Here is a 13,101-nt window from a genome sequence, read left to right on the forward strand (position 1 = left end):
CAGAGAAAGCATCTGCGGCCGAGACCTGCTGGAGCCTCAGGCCTACAGCGACCAGCGGCATACTGCTCGTATCAGACCCTGTCAGATTGGAGGGAGAACCACACCTGAGCTGATGTTGGATGATTGCTCAATTTCTGCTCTCTTATCCCAAAAATATTGGAAGGAGCTCCATCAGCCAGTGAACACAGTTCCTCCACTGCTCCACAGCTCAGTGCTGGAGGCATTTATACCCCTCTAACAAAGCTTGGCAATGCTTGGCATGGTGGGCTTAAGCTCATATATGGCTTCTCCAGTGCATTCTGCTTTGGAAGGAGCCATTAGAAGACAGGTAAACTATGGCCATGAAGGGGTGCACACGGTCAGCAACAGTACACTAATAGACAGTGGCATTCAAGAGGTGATACCACCCTTACGCCACCTCCTCCAGCATCTCTCCAACTCATCCCACAAGTATTGGATGGAGCTTCATCCATCATTCCAGAGAACAGAGATCTTCCACTGCTCCACAGCTCAATACTGGGGGGCTCCATGCCCCTCTATCCCACACCTGGCATTAGGCAGCATGGTGCCAATCGGTTCATATGTATCTGTGGCTGAGAGTCCATTCATTCTATTGACAATACTTCTTTACAGGGGCTAGACAAGCTGTGTGTGTGCATTTGCACATCTGTGTCAGCAATGAGCTGAATGCATTTATTAGAAGGGGTGTCCACAAACATTTGGACACATAGAGCAGACAGATAGATGATGAGAGAGATGGTATATTTATATCCAGCCTATAGACACACACACACACACACACACACAGCTCCTCTCAGTCTCCCTCTTCTGGTCGTTCAGCACCACGCTCAGCTGAACAGCGGCATGGCGCCCAGCAGCAGGGCGGTGGAGGAGCTCGAGCGGCTCCTTTGCTGAAAACACCGCGCTCGAGCTCTGTCTCTCTTTCTTCTCCAGATCACATCAAAGTTCAGCGCGAGCTCCGGACCTGCGAACGGACCTGTGAGAGCACAATTTCTCTCTCTCTCTCGCTCGCTCGCTCGCTCGCTCTTTCTCCGCCGTCTACCGGATCGCTAAGCGTGCACCGGAGCCACGGCGTTCGCCTCTCGTGCACTACGAAGGAGATGTTGTTGTTGTTACCGCGGTTTGAGCTTTATTTTTCTTCTCGAGGGACGATCACGAGGGATCTGGAGATGTGAGCAAACGCGTGGACTTTCCTTTCAGCACTAGAAGCACCATGCACATCTGCCTCATGCACGTGAAGGTGGCTGCAGGCTGCATGGTTACCTTTGGGTCACCTGTAGCTACAAACCCGTGGGTGCTCGCGCTTTGGCAGAACCGCGGGTGTTGATGGGCTCGGTGTTTTCTAGTCGACATGACGGTGTGACTTCGGTGGGCATTCACGCATGCTGATGCAGATGCAGCTCACCTGGCTCAGGTGAAAAAACCCTTAGAACCCTCAGTTGCTTTGGTCATTCTAAGGGAGCTTTCCAGGAATGCTTGATCACATCCTTAGAGAGCAAGCATGGGGGTTATAGTGGCAGTAGGAGAGAACCGCTGAGAGGAACCACGACTCAAAAGGAGAACTTTCCTGAAAGCATGAAGAAGAAACATTGAGAGGAACCACGACTCAAAAGGAGAGCATAGAAAGAACCACTAAGGAGAACCAAGATTTAAGGAACATGAGGAAGGACCACCCGAATAGTATGAGAAAGAACCATTAAGAAGAACCAAGACTCTAGATGGGAAACATTAAGAGGGAAACCGCACCAAACCAAGACTCAAAAGAAGTAAAGAAGTCCCAATGATTATAAGAAAGAAACCTAGAGGGGGAACCACGATTCAAAAGAGTCGCCCACTGAAGAACATGAGGAATAACCAGGCCAGAGAGGAACACACAGAGAAAAAGAACCACTGAGAGGAACCAATGCTCAAAATGACCCCCACTGAAGAACATTAGAAATAACCACTGAGATGAACCAAGACTCAACAGGACCCCCCACTGAAGAACATTAAAAAAAAAAAAAACACTTAGAGGAACCAATGCTCAAAATGACCCCCACTGAAGAACATTAGAAATAACCACTGAGGGGAACCAGTGCTCAAAAGGACCCCCACTGAAGAACATTAGAAAGAACCACTGAGAGGAACCAAGACTCAAAAGGACCCACCACTGAAGAACATTAGAAAGAACCACTGAGGTAAACCAAGACTCAAAAGGACCCACCACTGAAGAACATTAGAAAGAACCACTGAGGGGAACCAAGACTCAAAAGGACCCACCACTGAAGAGCATTAGAAAGAACCACTGAGAGGAACCAATGCTCAAAAGGACCCCCACTGAAGAACATTAGAAAGAACCAATGAGAGGAACCAAGACTCAAAAGGACCCACCACTGAAGAACATTAGAAAGAACCACTGAGGGGAACCAAGACTCAAAAGGACCCACCACTGAAGAGCATTAAAAAGAACCACTGAGAGGAACCAATGCTCAAAAGGACCCCCCACTGAAGAACATTAAAAAGAACCAATGAGAGGAACCAAGACTCAACAGGACCCCCCACTGAAGAACATTAGAAAAAAAAACACTTAGAGGAACCAATGCTCAAAATGACCCCCACTGAAGAACATTAGAAAGAACCACTGAGGGGAACCAATACTCAAAAGGACCCCCCACTGAAGAACATTAGAAAGAACCACTGAGGGGAACCAATGCTCAAAAGGACCCCCGCTGAAGAACATTAGAAAGAACCACTGAGGTAAACCAAGACTCAAAAGGACCCCCACTGAAGAACATTAGAAAGAACCACTGAGGTAAACCAAGACTCAAAAGGACCCCCACTGAAGAACATTAGAAAGAACCACTGAGAGGAACCAATGCTCAAAATGACCCCCCACTGAAGAACATTAGAAAGAACCACTGAGGGGAACCAAGACTCAAAAGGACCCACCACTGAAGAACATTAGAAAGAACCACTGAGGGGAACCAATGCTCAAAAGGACCCCCACTGAAGAACATTAGAAAGAACCACTGAGAGGAACCAAGACTCAAAACGACCCCCCACTAAAGAACATTAGAAAGAACCACTGAGATGAACCAAGGCTCAAAAGGAGCCCCCACTGAAGAGCATTAGAAAGAACCACTGAAAGGAAACAGTGCTCGAAAGGAGATACTCTCTAAGAAAGAATCATTGAGAAGAACCCAGACTCTAAAGCACCCCCCACTGATGAATTTGAGGGGGAACCTCTAAGAACATGGGAAAGGGACTCAAAAGCCAACCCTCCATTACAGCTGGTTGATGTTCCCACCCCCTTGCCCAAGTAAAAGCCCTGCAAACCCTTTTCCACCATGGGCTGCATCCACAGCTTTGCATGCAAGTCCCGTGTGAAGCGTGAGAACATTGTGGTGTATGATGTCACTGCAACCATTGACCACACCCCCACAGCCATTGAGGAAAACTCGCCCATAGTGCTGCGCTACAAGACGCCCTATTTTAAAGCTTCGGCCCGTGTGGTGATGCCCCCCATCCCACGTAACGAGACCTGGGTGGTGGGATGGATTCAGGCATGCACTCACATGCAGTTTCACAACACCTACGGAGACATCGGAATGTGAGTTGGTTATTAAAGTCCATGTTTGCAGATCACATGTCGTCGCTGTCACACAAAAACCTCGTATCTCTAAAATGGCAACTTTACAGGAGAAGGAAAAGCCTCTCTTAACTTTCGATGGAAGTCAATGTAAAATATTTTACATTTGGAGTCATTTGGAGCGTTTCTATTGGTCCGTTCATCATGAAATTCTGATACAATGTAAAGAACAACGGCCAGATTCACATTATGTCAAAAAGTGAAAATCGACCAAATTAAGATACAGGATTTTTTGTGTGACTGCAACGATTAGTCTATTACAGATTATTTGGTACAGTTTCAGGACAGTGTTATAAATTAGGAATGCTAATGCTAGTTGATGGGTGCGGTGCAGTATTAGGCTCTATATGAATAATATGGTCAGAGTGTACGGTTTAATAGGCACCCTACTCAAACTCACCTGATTCAACTCATCAGTTATTGACCCAACAAAGTGGGAGTGTTTGAGTAGAGCAACTATTAAACTTAGCTGGAGACCGACCGTCCAGGACTGAAGATGTGCACCCCTGCTCTACCCTTATGGAAGATCTGCAGGTCTCTGCCCACTCCCAAGGACAATCTTGGTTCATTTTGCTGCTGGCGGGACCCCATTTTTATGATCTATTCTTGAGGAAAGTCAACAATTAAGACGTTTTCTTTTCTAGCAGCACATCAGTGCTGTACACTCTTAAAAATGTAGGTGCATCAAAAGGTTCTTCAAGTGATCTTGTAGAAGAACCATGTTTGGTTCCAGATAGAACCGTTTTTGTAAAGGAGCTGAGGCTATGAAGAACTCAAAGGTTTTCAAATTTACATTGAAAACCTTTAAACCAAGGTTCTTCATACATATGACTCTACAAAAATGTAATAGACACTTACATTGTTCCTACAGCTTCACTATTTAGACAAAAGTATTGGGACACCTGCTCATTTAGTGTTTTGTCTGTCAAAAAGAGTTTTCTTTGCCACAAAAGGAAGTAACTACGTGCTTATAACTCTGCCAGATCTCTGACCAATCAGTAACCAACTAGGTGTAGCATTTAGTGTGTTTTAGTCATTGAAATGTGAAACCAAATGGACTACACTGAAACTGGTGAAAATATGGTGGTGCTCCATTCAATACCTTTGGGGAGTTGTCCGTGAAAATACTACACTCTGACCTCACTGGTATAACACTCTGGGGTCATATTATTTCAAATCCAATCCAATCTAATCAAATCTTTTATTGTCACATCACAGGAACACAGGTGTAAATGTGAGTAAAGGTGCATATTACCTCACAGTAAAAAAAAATCCCAATAAATACAACATATAAACACAGAATACACATAAACGCTCCTGTTGCTAAATGCAATCAAATTCTCATAGCAATGCTCCTGGACAGTAAAGCCAGTTACTCCAACAGCAAAGCAGGATACACTCTTTTCAGAAGAGGCAGTGAATGGGTAGGTGTCCCAATACTTTTGTCCAAATAGTATATACAGATTGATGACATCTATGCAGAACCACTGGTGTAGATGGACTAAAAAAAGGCCTCCATTATCGTTAAAGAAATACGGAATAATTATTTATGCACCAATATAAGAGTCCTAACACTGAGTTCTTCTACCTGTGTAACATAATTCAGACAAAAGTATTGGGACACATTCATTATTTCCTCTGAAATCAAGGGTATTCAAAAGAGTTTACCCCGCTTTCAATAGGAACTGTCTCTACTGTCCAGAGAGGAAGTCTTCAACTAATCTTGGGGCATTGCTGTAAGGATTTTGATTGCATTTAGCAACAAGATCTTTAGCGAGGTCAGGATGTTAAATGATCCCCACCCCACTTCATTCCCAACTCGTCCCAAAAGTACTGGATGGAGCAGCACCACCACCACCATCATTCCAGTGAACACAGTTCTTCCACTGCTCCACAGCTCAATGCTGGGGGGCTTTATACCCCTCTAGCCCACACCTGGCATTATTAGGCAGCATGGTGCATACTGCTCCAGAGAGTCCTATTCTATTGGCAATACCTCTTTACAGGGACTAGATAAGCTGTGCATGTCCATTTGCATGTTTGTTTTAGCAATAAATGCAACTTAAAGTAGCGGAATGCATCCATTAGAAGGGGTGTCCACAAACATTTGGACATTTAGTGTATGTGAGGTCTGACTGAGGCAGTGGGCGATCTTGTGAATGGGATGTGAGTGTGTGTGAGTGTGTAAGTGTGTATGATTTCCAGGAGACCTGAGAAAGAAAAGTGCAATTGTGTGGGTTGACCGCATGAATTGGAGAAGTGCAGCGCTTTGTATTCGTAGTGCGTGTCTATGCATCACTGTGTAGCACCTGGGGCTCTGTGTGTGCGGCTTCTGAGCGTCCCGCTCTTCCATTTACACACCCACCTGAAAAAGTGCAAGCTTTCACACCCTTTTGTCACTGCATCAGGTTGGAATAATAGCGCAGTGACAGCTTAGACGCTGAGGCGAGAGTGAGGAGCATAGGTGAGGCCAAACAGCACACAGTCGAGCTCCTTCACATATAGAGCACCAAGGAGACAGGGAGAGAGGCAGGGGCGAGCTAGGCAACAAGAATCAGAGAAAGAGAAAGAGAGAGAGAGAAATTTCCTCACACCCTCCTACAGCCCTACTGCTTGATCGGGCTCCCGTGCCGCTCCCCGCAGGGACTGACTGTTCATGTGGAGGTGGTGTATGTGGACATGTGTTGTGTGTGTTGGTGTGGACGTGTGTGTGTGGACATGTGTGTGGGGGAGTGGAGTGCTGGTGGGGGGGGGGGTTGCATGTGGGTGGCAGATGGACCAGATTTGGTAAAGAGACGCCAGATTCGCCAGGTCGCACCAACTGACACTGTATGTGCTCTCATAGTGAATCATTTAACATGTGCAGCTGGCCTATGATACAGCATCCACGCTACGAGCTGTTCCCATTCTCTATGCCACTGTGAATTACCGCTAACCAGAAGGCTCACTACCTTAGATTGTGTTCATTGTGTAGATAGTTTATTCACACTGAGGAGATGCAACAGGTTGTAGTGTACTGTCAATGCCCACCCAGATGTTATGCTAGACTGCTGAACAACACTGCACACTCAATGGCTACAAATAATGTAAGGGGAGGAGTATCTTCCAGAAACGATGTTGCAAACCATCGTATTTTCTACTAAACTATAAGGGGAGGCATCTTTGTTTAGGACAACTGATCCACTAAAGAGGACAACACAAAAAGCTTGCAGTGCTGAGGGACGCCACATATCTGAGCACTATCTGACGCGGCTGATGTAGCTGCCTGCATCAGATTCAAACCCCTGACTCTGGCCTACAAAGCCAAGAACGGATCAGCCAGTCCCTCCGTACTTGATGGCGATGGTCAAAAGCCGATCTGCACCAAGAGCCCTTCCAGCTTCGAGTACGGCTCGGCTCGACCCGCCATCCCTCAAAATCCACGGAAGTCCTGCATCAAAGTGGTGGACTGAGCTTCTCCTGGGTGTCCGAACAGCAGAGTCCAACACTCGCTGTCTTCAAACCCAGACTGAAGACCCTCCTCTTCTGAGAGTACTCAGGCGAAGAGAAGAGTATTATGGTCTTAATATTGACTTGTGTTTAGTAGAGTCTAAACTTAGAGGATCTTTGAATAATTAGTCTATTTAAACTAGCTGAGGTTCTTCTTGGGTAAATAGTGAAACACTTTTGTAAGTCGCTCTGGATAAGAGCGTCTGCTAAAAGCCTTAAATGTAAATGTTAAATGTCTGTGGTTGAAATATCGTCCCAATCGTCTGCTCTTACCATTTTGTGGAGGAGCAACCAACACCAGAACATCCTCACCAAAAATGGCTCTGTTATGAAGCAGACACACTAGGTGCTAGTGACGCTAGTCCTAGCTAAATTAGATCCTAGGCTAACGTCTTATCTGACACCTGACGTGTCTGCTTTTTCAACAGGGTTTAATAACTTTTAAATTAGTGCCTTCAATCATAGACGCAGGTCCTCTTCTTCTTTGAATGTGGTGATATTTCTGTGCTGTGTGGAAAAGCTAATAAGCTATATGCTAAACCTTGGTCCTGGAGGCTCTATACCCTGCTTCTAACACACCATATTAAGCTAACCAGCGTTGCCAGAGTTGCAGGGGTGTGTTAAAGCAGGAAATTCACTAAAATGTGCAGGGTGCGTCCAGGACCAGGATGGAGATACACTGCTCAATTAAAAATAGCCAGTCTGAATGTTGGGTTAGCACAGCCAGCTACTTTATGGTCCTGTATGATATCTATTTACTTTAACCCAACATGATTTTGCCCTAAAATACTACTACACTACTCCATTGGTTTACAGTGATGTGCCTTTTTCTGGCTTAGTATATGTAAGATATTCCTTCATGCTTTTTATGCTCTTATTTAACACAAGGCTTCATTAACATCTGAGAGCCTGTGAGAATCTATGAGGTTGATCTTCACTAAAGGTCTACCTTATAATCAGCAGACAATCAATCAATCAATACTTTTACTGTGTGTTAATGAACAAGCACTAGTTGTCCAAACGTATCTAGATACCCTCCCTAATTCAGCTACTTTAAGGTGAGGTGCCCCTCCATAGAAAAGGTACACACAATAGAAAAGCTTTGCCAATAGAATGGGATGCACTGGAGCAGCCATACATGAGCTAGGCCACCATGCCAAATGCCAAGCTTTGGCTAGAGGAGTATAAAGCCTTCAGCATTGGGCTGTGGAGCAGTGGAACTGTTGGAGCTTGGGATGAGTTGAATGCTATCAAATCCTCACAGCAATGTTTCAACTTCTAGCTTACTATAGACTGCATTCTCTGCATACGATATGGCCATAAACCATCAGCAATTAAATTTCTCACATGGCTAAATAAGGTGGTTACAAATTATAGTTATAATGTGTTATAATGTGAATAATTCGCTCTGCAATTAGCATGGCTTTCTTTTTAGCATTGTATCAAAAACATTGTAAATATTACTGGATAGCACAGTGTGTGTGACAGTGTGTGCTATCCAGTATCCATCAAATAATAGCTTCTAGCATAGCACCTCTTGGTTCCCCAGCTAGCAGCCTATAAAAGATGCATCATGAACCTCCAAGAATAAGGCAATGCCGTCGGATTCTCATTTTTACTGTCTTAAAACAGTGTAATTATTACTTATCTATGCAGCTTTTTTCATGCACTTGTAATATCCCAAACCTTGAATTAGTAGGTGCACAGTATCTGAATATTTGCATTTTTATTAAGAACATTTCTAAAAGTATTTACTTTTTTTGAGTATGCTGGTTCAAAAACTGATTGCAGGGCATTTGAAACTGGAAAATTCTGAGAATGCACTGGATACTTTCATCTCCAGGCTCTATAATAAAGTGTTACATGCTGATCAATCAATGCATATTGATATTTGTATTGGTCACATGATAAATTTATTGGCCGCCACTAAGAACCCAAACTGGCATTTGCAGTGACCGAAAGCGGACCAAATAACCAATACAGTCAACCTTTTCCGCCCCCTGCAGGTCGAGCTGGGAGATCCCGGAGCTGAGGGACGGTGTGGTGAGAGCCATCAGTGACTCGGATGGAGTGAGCTACCCCTGGTACGGCAACACCACGGAAACAGTGACTCTCTCAGGTCCAATGGCCAAGCCGTCGCGCTGCATTGTCAGCATGAACGACAACTTCTACCCCAGTGTGACGTGGGCAGTGCCAGTGAGCGAGAGCAACGTGCCGAGGCTCACCCACATCACGCGGGACCAGAGCTTCACCACCTGGCTGGTGGCTCTGAACGCGGCCACAAGAGAGAAGATCCTCCTGCAGACGGTCAAGTGGAGGATGAGGGTGGAGATCGCCATTGATCCCGCCATGCCTCTAGGCTCCAGAGCCAGGCTGGTGGGGCCACCCCACCAGGACCAGCCCAAAGTTCTGACCCACATGGAGCCTATCCCACCCAACTCCCTGGGAAAACCCAATGCCAACGATGCCCAGGTTCTAATGTGGCGGCCTAAAAGAGGGACCCCATTGATTGTCATCCCTTCAAAGTAGCAAGGTCAGGGGTGACCAAGGGTAGAAAGAGAAGACATCTTCATTGGGTAGTTTTTGACCTACACAATAGGTCAAAAGTATGGAAGCAAGCAGAGATTTGGACTAGTGGGGAGTTGATGATGGTCCATGTTAGAAAATTGCCACAGAACCAAGTCATAACCATAACCAGCAGTTGCTTGCATTTTGGTTGTCACTGGCAACTAGCAAAGGTATTACCAGAACAATGCATATATCTTTATATATGCTGGGATGGACCACTGCCAGCCTGGTCAGTTGTGTTGCTATGGTATCAGAGGACATACTGGCTGGTAATCAGTCACAACTTCAGAACTTCAGTAAGTTTCCCAGTCGTTCGAGTGCAGTTACCTTGTGGACCCGGAAACGTAGACATTTACAGGTTGAGGTGGACCATCCGGTGTCCATCACTGGCTTCCTCCTCCAAGTCACATATAGCTCCACTACATCTTTTCAAGCTGCTGTTAATGCAACATCATTGGATAGCTGAACACGCCTGGAGGAGAACATTCTATGTGATGGGGGGACGGGGAACGCCATCCTACCCACCCAGAAAGACCAAAGCCAGTTATGCTTACTGAAACTCTGGGCCAAGGATGGCTAGGGCATCACCAGGGATCTAACTGGTCATCTCCCTATGATAGGGCCAACGCTTAGATGGTTGCACCACTCGGGAAATGGGCTTAACTGAACCCTTTCAGGAATACAATATAGGCCATACATGATTTTTCAGAATCAGCTCTTTGCAAAGGACCGTTTGCCTTAATTCCACACTACTGCCTTTGACCGGAAGGACTTTGGATGGTTGGATGGATTGATGGGGGTTTGGTGTGGTATAAAGTACATAGAAAACACATGGATGAGAATATTATCTGCTTTACCACCAAGTCTGGACTGGAGAGCCAGAGACTGAGGGGTCTAGGGCAGGCTAGCCAGCAATGGCAAAGCAGGAAAACTGAGACTTAACGCAGGAGTTGTGAAGAATAATCAACCCGAGATTGGAATCTCACTGTGGCTGCAACTCCAGCATCCTCAACAACTTCGACTATGAGCTTTTTAGGTGTTTTTCTAATCGTTACTTGGAGGGGGGGGGTTGTTTTGTATAGAGTCCCACAGCCTCCTGGGAGAACACAGATGTGATCTTGACCTGTTTTGTGAACAGAGGTGGGAAGTAGATAGGATGGTGTTTTAATAGCAGTGAAATGACACCCTGCCTTCCAGCCCCTGCAGAACCAATAGGCTTCTATAGGTGAAATAGTGGGAGAGCGAGCAAGAATGTGTGTATGTGGGAGTGAGATAGTGAGAGAATGTGTGTATGTGGGAGTGAGAGAGTGAGAGAATGTGTGTATGTGGGAGTGAGAGAGTGAGAGAGTGAGAGAATGTGTGTATGTGGGAGTGAGAGAGTGAGATAATGTGTGTATGTGGGAGTGAGAGAATGTGTGTATGTGGGAGTGAGAGAGTGAGATAATGTGTGTATGTGGGAGTGAGAGAATGTGTGTATGTGGGAGTGAGAGAGTGAGAGAGTGAGAGAATGTGTGTATGTGGGAGTGAGAGAGTGAGAGAATGTGTGTATGTGGGAGTGAGAGAGTGGGAGAATGTGTGTATGTGGGAGTGAGAGTGAGAGAGTGGGAGAATGTGTGTATGTGGGAGTGAGAGAGTAAGAGAGTGAGAGAATGTGTGTATGTGGGAGTGAGAGAGTAAGAGAGTGAGAGAATGTGTGTATGTGGGAGTGAGAGTGGGAGAATGTGTGTATGTGGGAGTGAGAGAGTGAGAGAATGTGTGTATGTGGGAGTGAGAGAGTGAGAGAATGTGTGTATGTGGGAGTGAGAGAGTGAGAGAATGTGTGTATGTAGGTATGAAAGTAAGTGAGCGAGTGAGACTATGTGAGAGTATGTGGGGGAAAGAGTGTGTGTGTGGGTGAGGGAGTGTAAAATAAAGTGTGTGTGGGCGAGTGAAAGACAGAGTGTAAGTGGGTGAGCAAGTGCAAGTGAAAAAGGGTGAGAGAGTGAGTAAATGTGTGTGTACATGGGGGGGAGAGAGAGATAGAGATAGAGAGAGAGAGAGAGAGAGAGAGAGAGAGAGAGAGAGAGAGAGAGTATGACTGAGAGTGGGTGTTGGAGTGAGAGTGAGACAGTGAGTGTGTGGGTGAAATTGAGGGGGATATGTCCAAATATTTGTGGACAACCCTTCTCACGAATTCATTCAGCGACTTTAAGTTGCATCCATTGCTGACACAGATGTGCAAATGCACACACACTGCTCGTCTAGTCCCTGTAGAGAAGTACTCCCAATAAAATACGACACTCTGAAGCAGAGCAACATGAACCTAATGCCAGGCGTGGGCTAGAGGGGTATTAAGCCCCCCAGCATTGAGCTGTGGAGCAGTGGAGGAACTGATGTGTTCTCTGGAATGATGATGGTGGTGGAGCTCCATCTAATACTTTTGGGATGAGTTGGGGGGGTATGGATGATGAGGTGTGGTGGTGATCATACAGCCTCCTGACCTCACTAACACTCTTGTCACTGAATGCAATCAAATCCTCACAGCAATGTTCCTCCAAAATGTAGTAGATAGCCTTCCTCCCTGGACAGTAGAGACAGTTACTTCAGCAAAAGCAGGAGAAACTGTTTTTAACAACCTTGATTTCAGAAACGGTAAATGAGGTGGTGTCCCAATACTTTTGTCCACAGCATGGTATCAGTTGCTTTAGCATAGCGCTAACTGATCCTCATGTGTTTTTAGAGACCATTAGCAATGACAGCACTTCTTTAAAGGCATAGCTCTCTCTCTCTCTCTCTCTCTCTCTCTCTCTCTCTGAAACTGAATGGGGGCTTTGTCAGTAAAATGTTTACAAACACTAGTGTTAACAGTACTGTCAATTTCTTGGAGCTTTTGAGGCATCTTGAGATAAATGTTTGTTTTTAACAGTAAATGTTTACATGAAATAAAATGCAGTACACAAAAACTGGTCTCCGGTGGTCTTGCTGTGGTAAACAGGCTGATGAGACCATGGAACTATTGTCCAGGTGTGAACACAACCTATATGAGATCCAGCTTATCAGTTATTGTCCTGTTCCTAGACCTGTTAACCACCCTAACCCCTCATGTTACTTTAAGACTGGCTTTACTTTCTCATGGTTTGGGGTCCCAGACACCCTAACGAGGTCAGTGTAATCCAATGACTGTAGAAAACATGGTTCCATTCCCTTCCGGACACCAGCCCCCTTCTCCCTGCCCCCTGACCAAGCTCAGTGTCTCAGACCGCCTTCACTGAGCTTCCAGTGCAGAAGCAGAGCGGATTTCCCCCTGGATTTCCGGTCTGTCCGGTAAGTGGACGCTCCAACAGTAAAACTACAGCTCAGCTCCTCCATGTAATGAACAGAGAAGGAGCCATGCAGGTCCTGCAGACGACGGGTCT

General features: G+C 45.7%; 1 protein-coding gene across 1 annotated transcript; it reads left to right on the forward strand.

Moving 5' to 3' along the window:
* Positions 1 to 801: 801 nt before the first annotated feature.
* On the forward strand, positions 802 to 12,636 carry fam78bb (family with sequence similarity 78 member Bb). The gene is made up of 2 exons (XM_072681354.1): positions 802 to 3,610; positions 9,145 to 12,636. The coding sequence occupies exons 1-2, from the start codon at positions 3,348 to 3,350 to the stop codon at positions 9,665 to 9,667; spliced, it is 786 nt and encodes a 261-aa protein (XP_072537455.1). The 5' UTR covers positions 802 to 3,347; the 3' UTR covers positions 9,668 to 12,636.
* Positions 12,637 to 13,101: the final 465 nt, after the last annotated feature.

The sequence above is a fragment of the Salminus brasiliensis genome, chromosome 6 (genome assembly GCF_030463535.1).
Source record: "Salminus brasiliensis chromosome 6, fSalBra1.hap2, whole genome shotgun sequence".
NCBI classification, from domain to species: Eukaryota; Metazoa; Chordata; class Actinopteri; order Characiformes; family Bryconidae; genus Salminus; species Salminus brasiliensis.

Coding starts and splice junctions, on each gene's coding strand:
- fam78bb (XM_072681354.1), top strand. CDS start 3,348: ATGGGCTGCATCCACAGCTTTGCATGCAAGTCCCGTGTGAAGCGTGAG. Junction 3,611..9,144: donor ACCTACGGAGACATCGGAAT/GTGAGTTGGTTA, acceptor CGCCCCCTGCAG/GTCGAGCTGGGAGATCCCGG.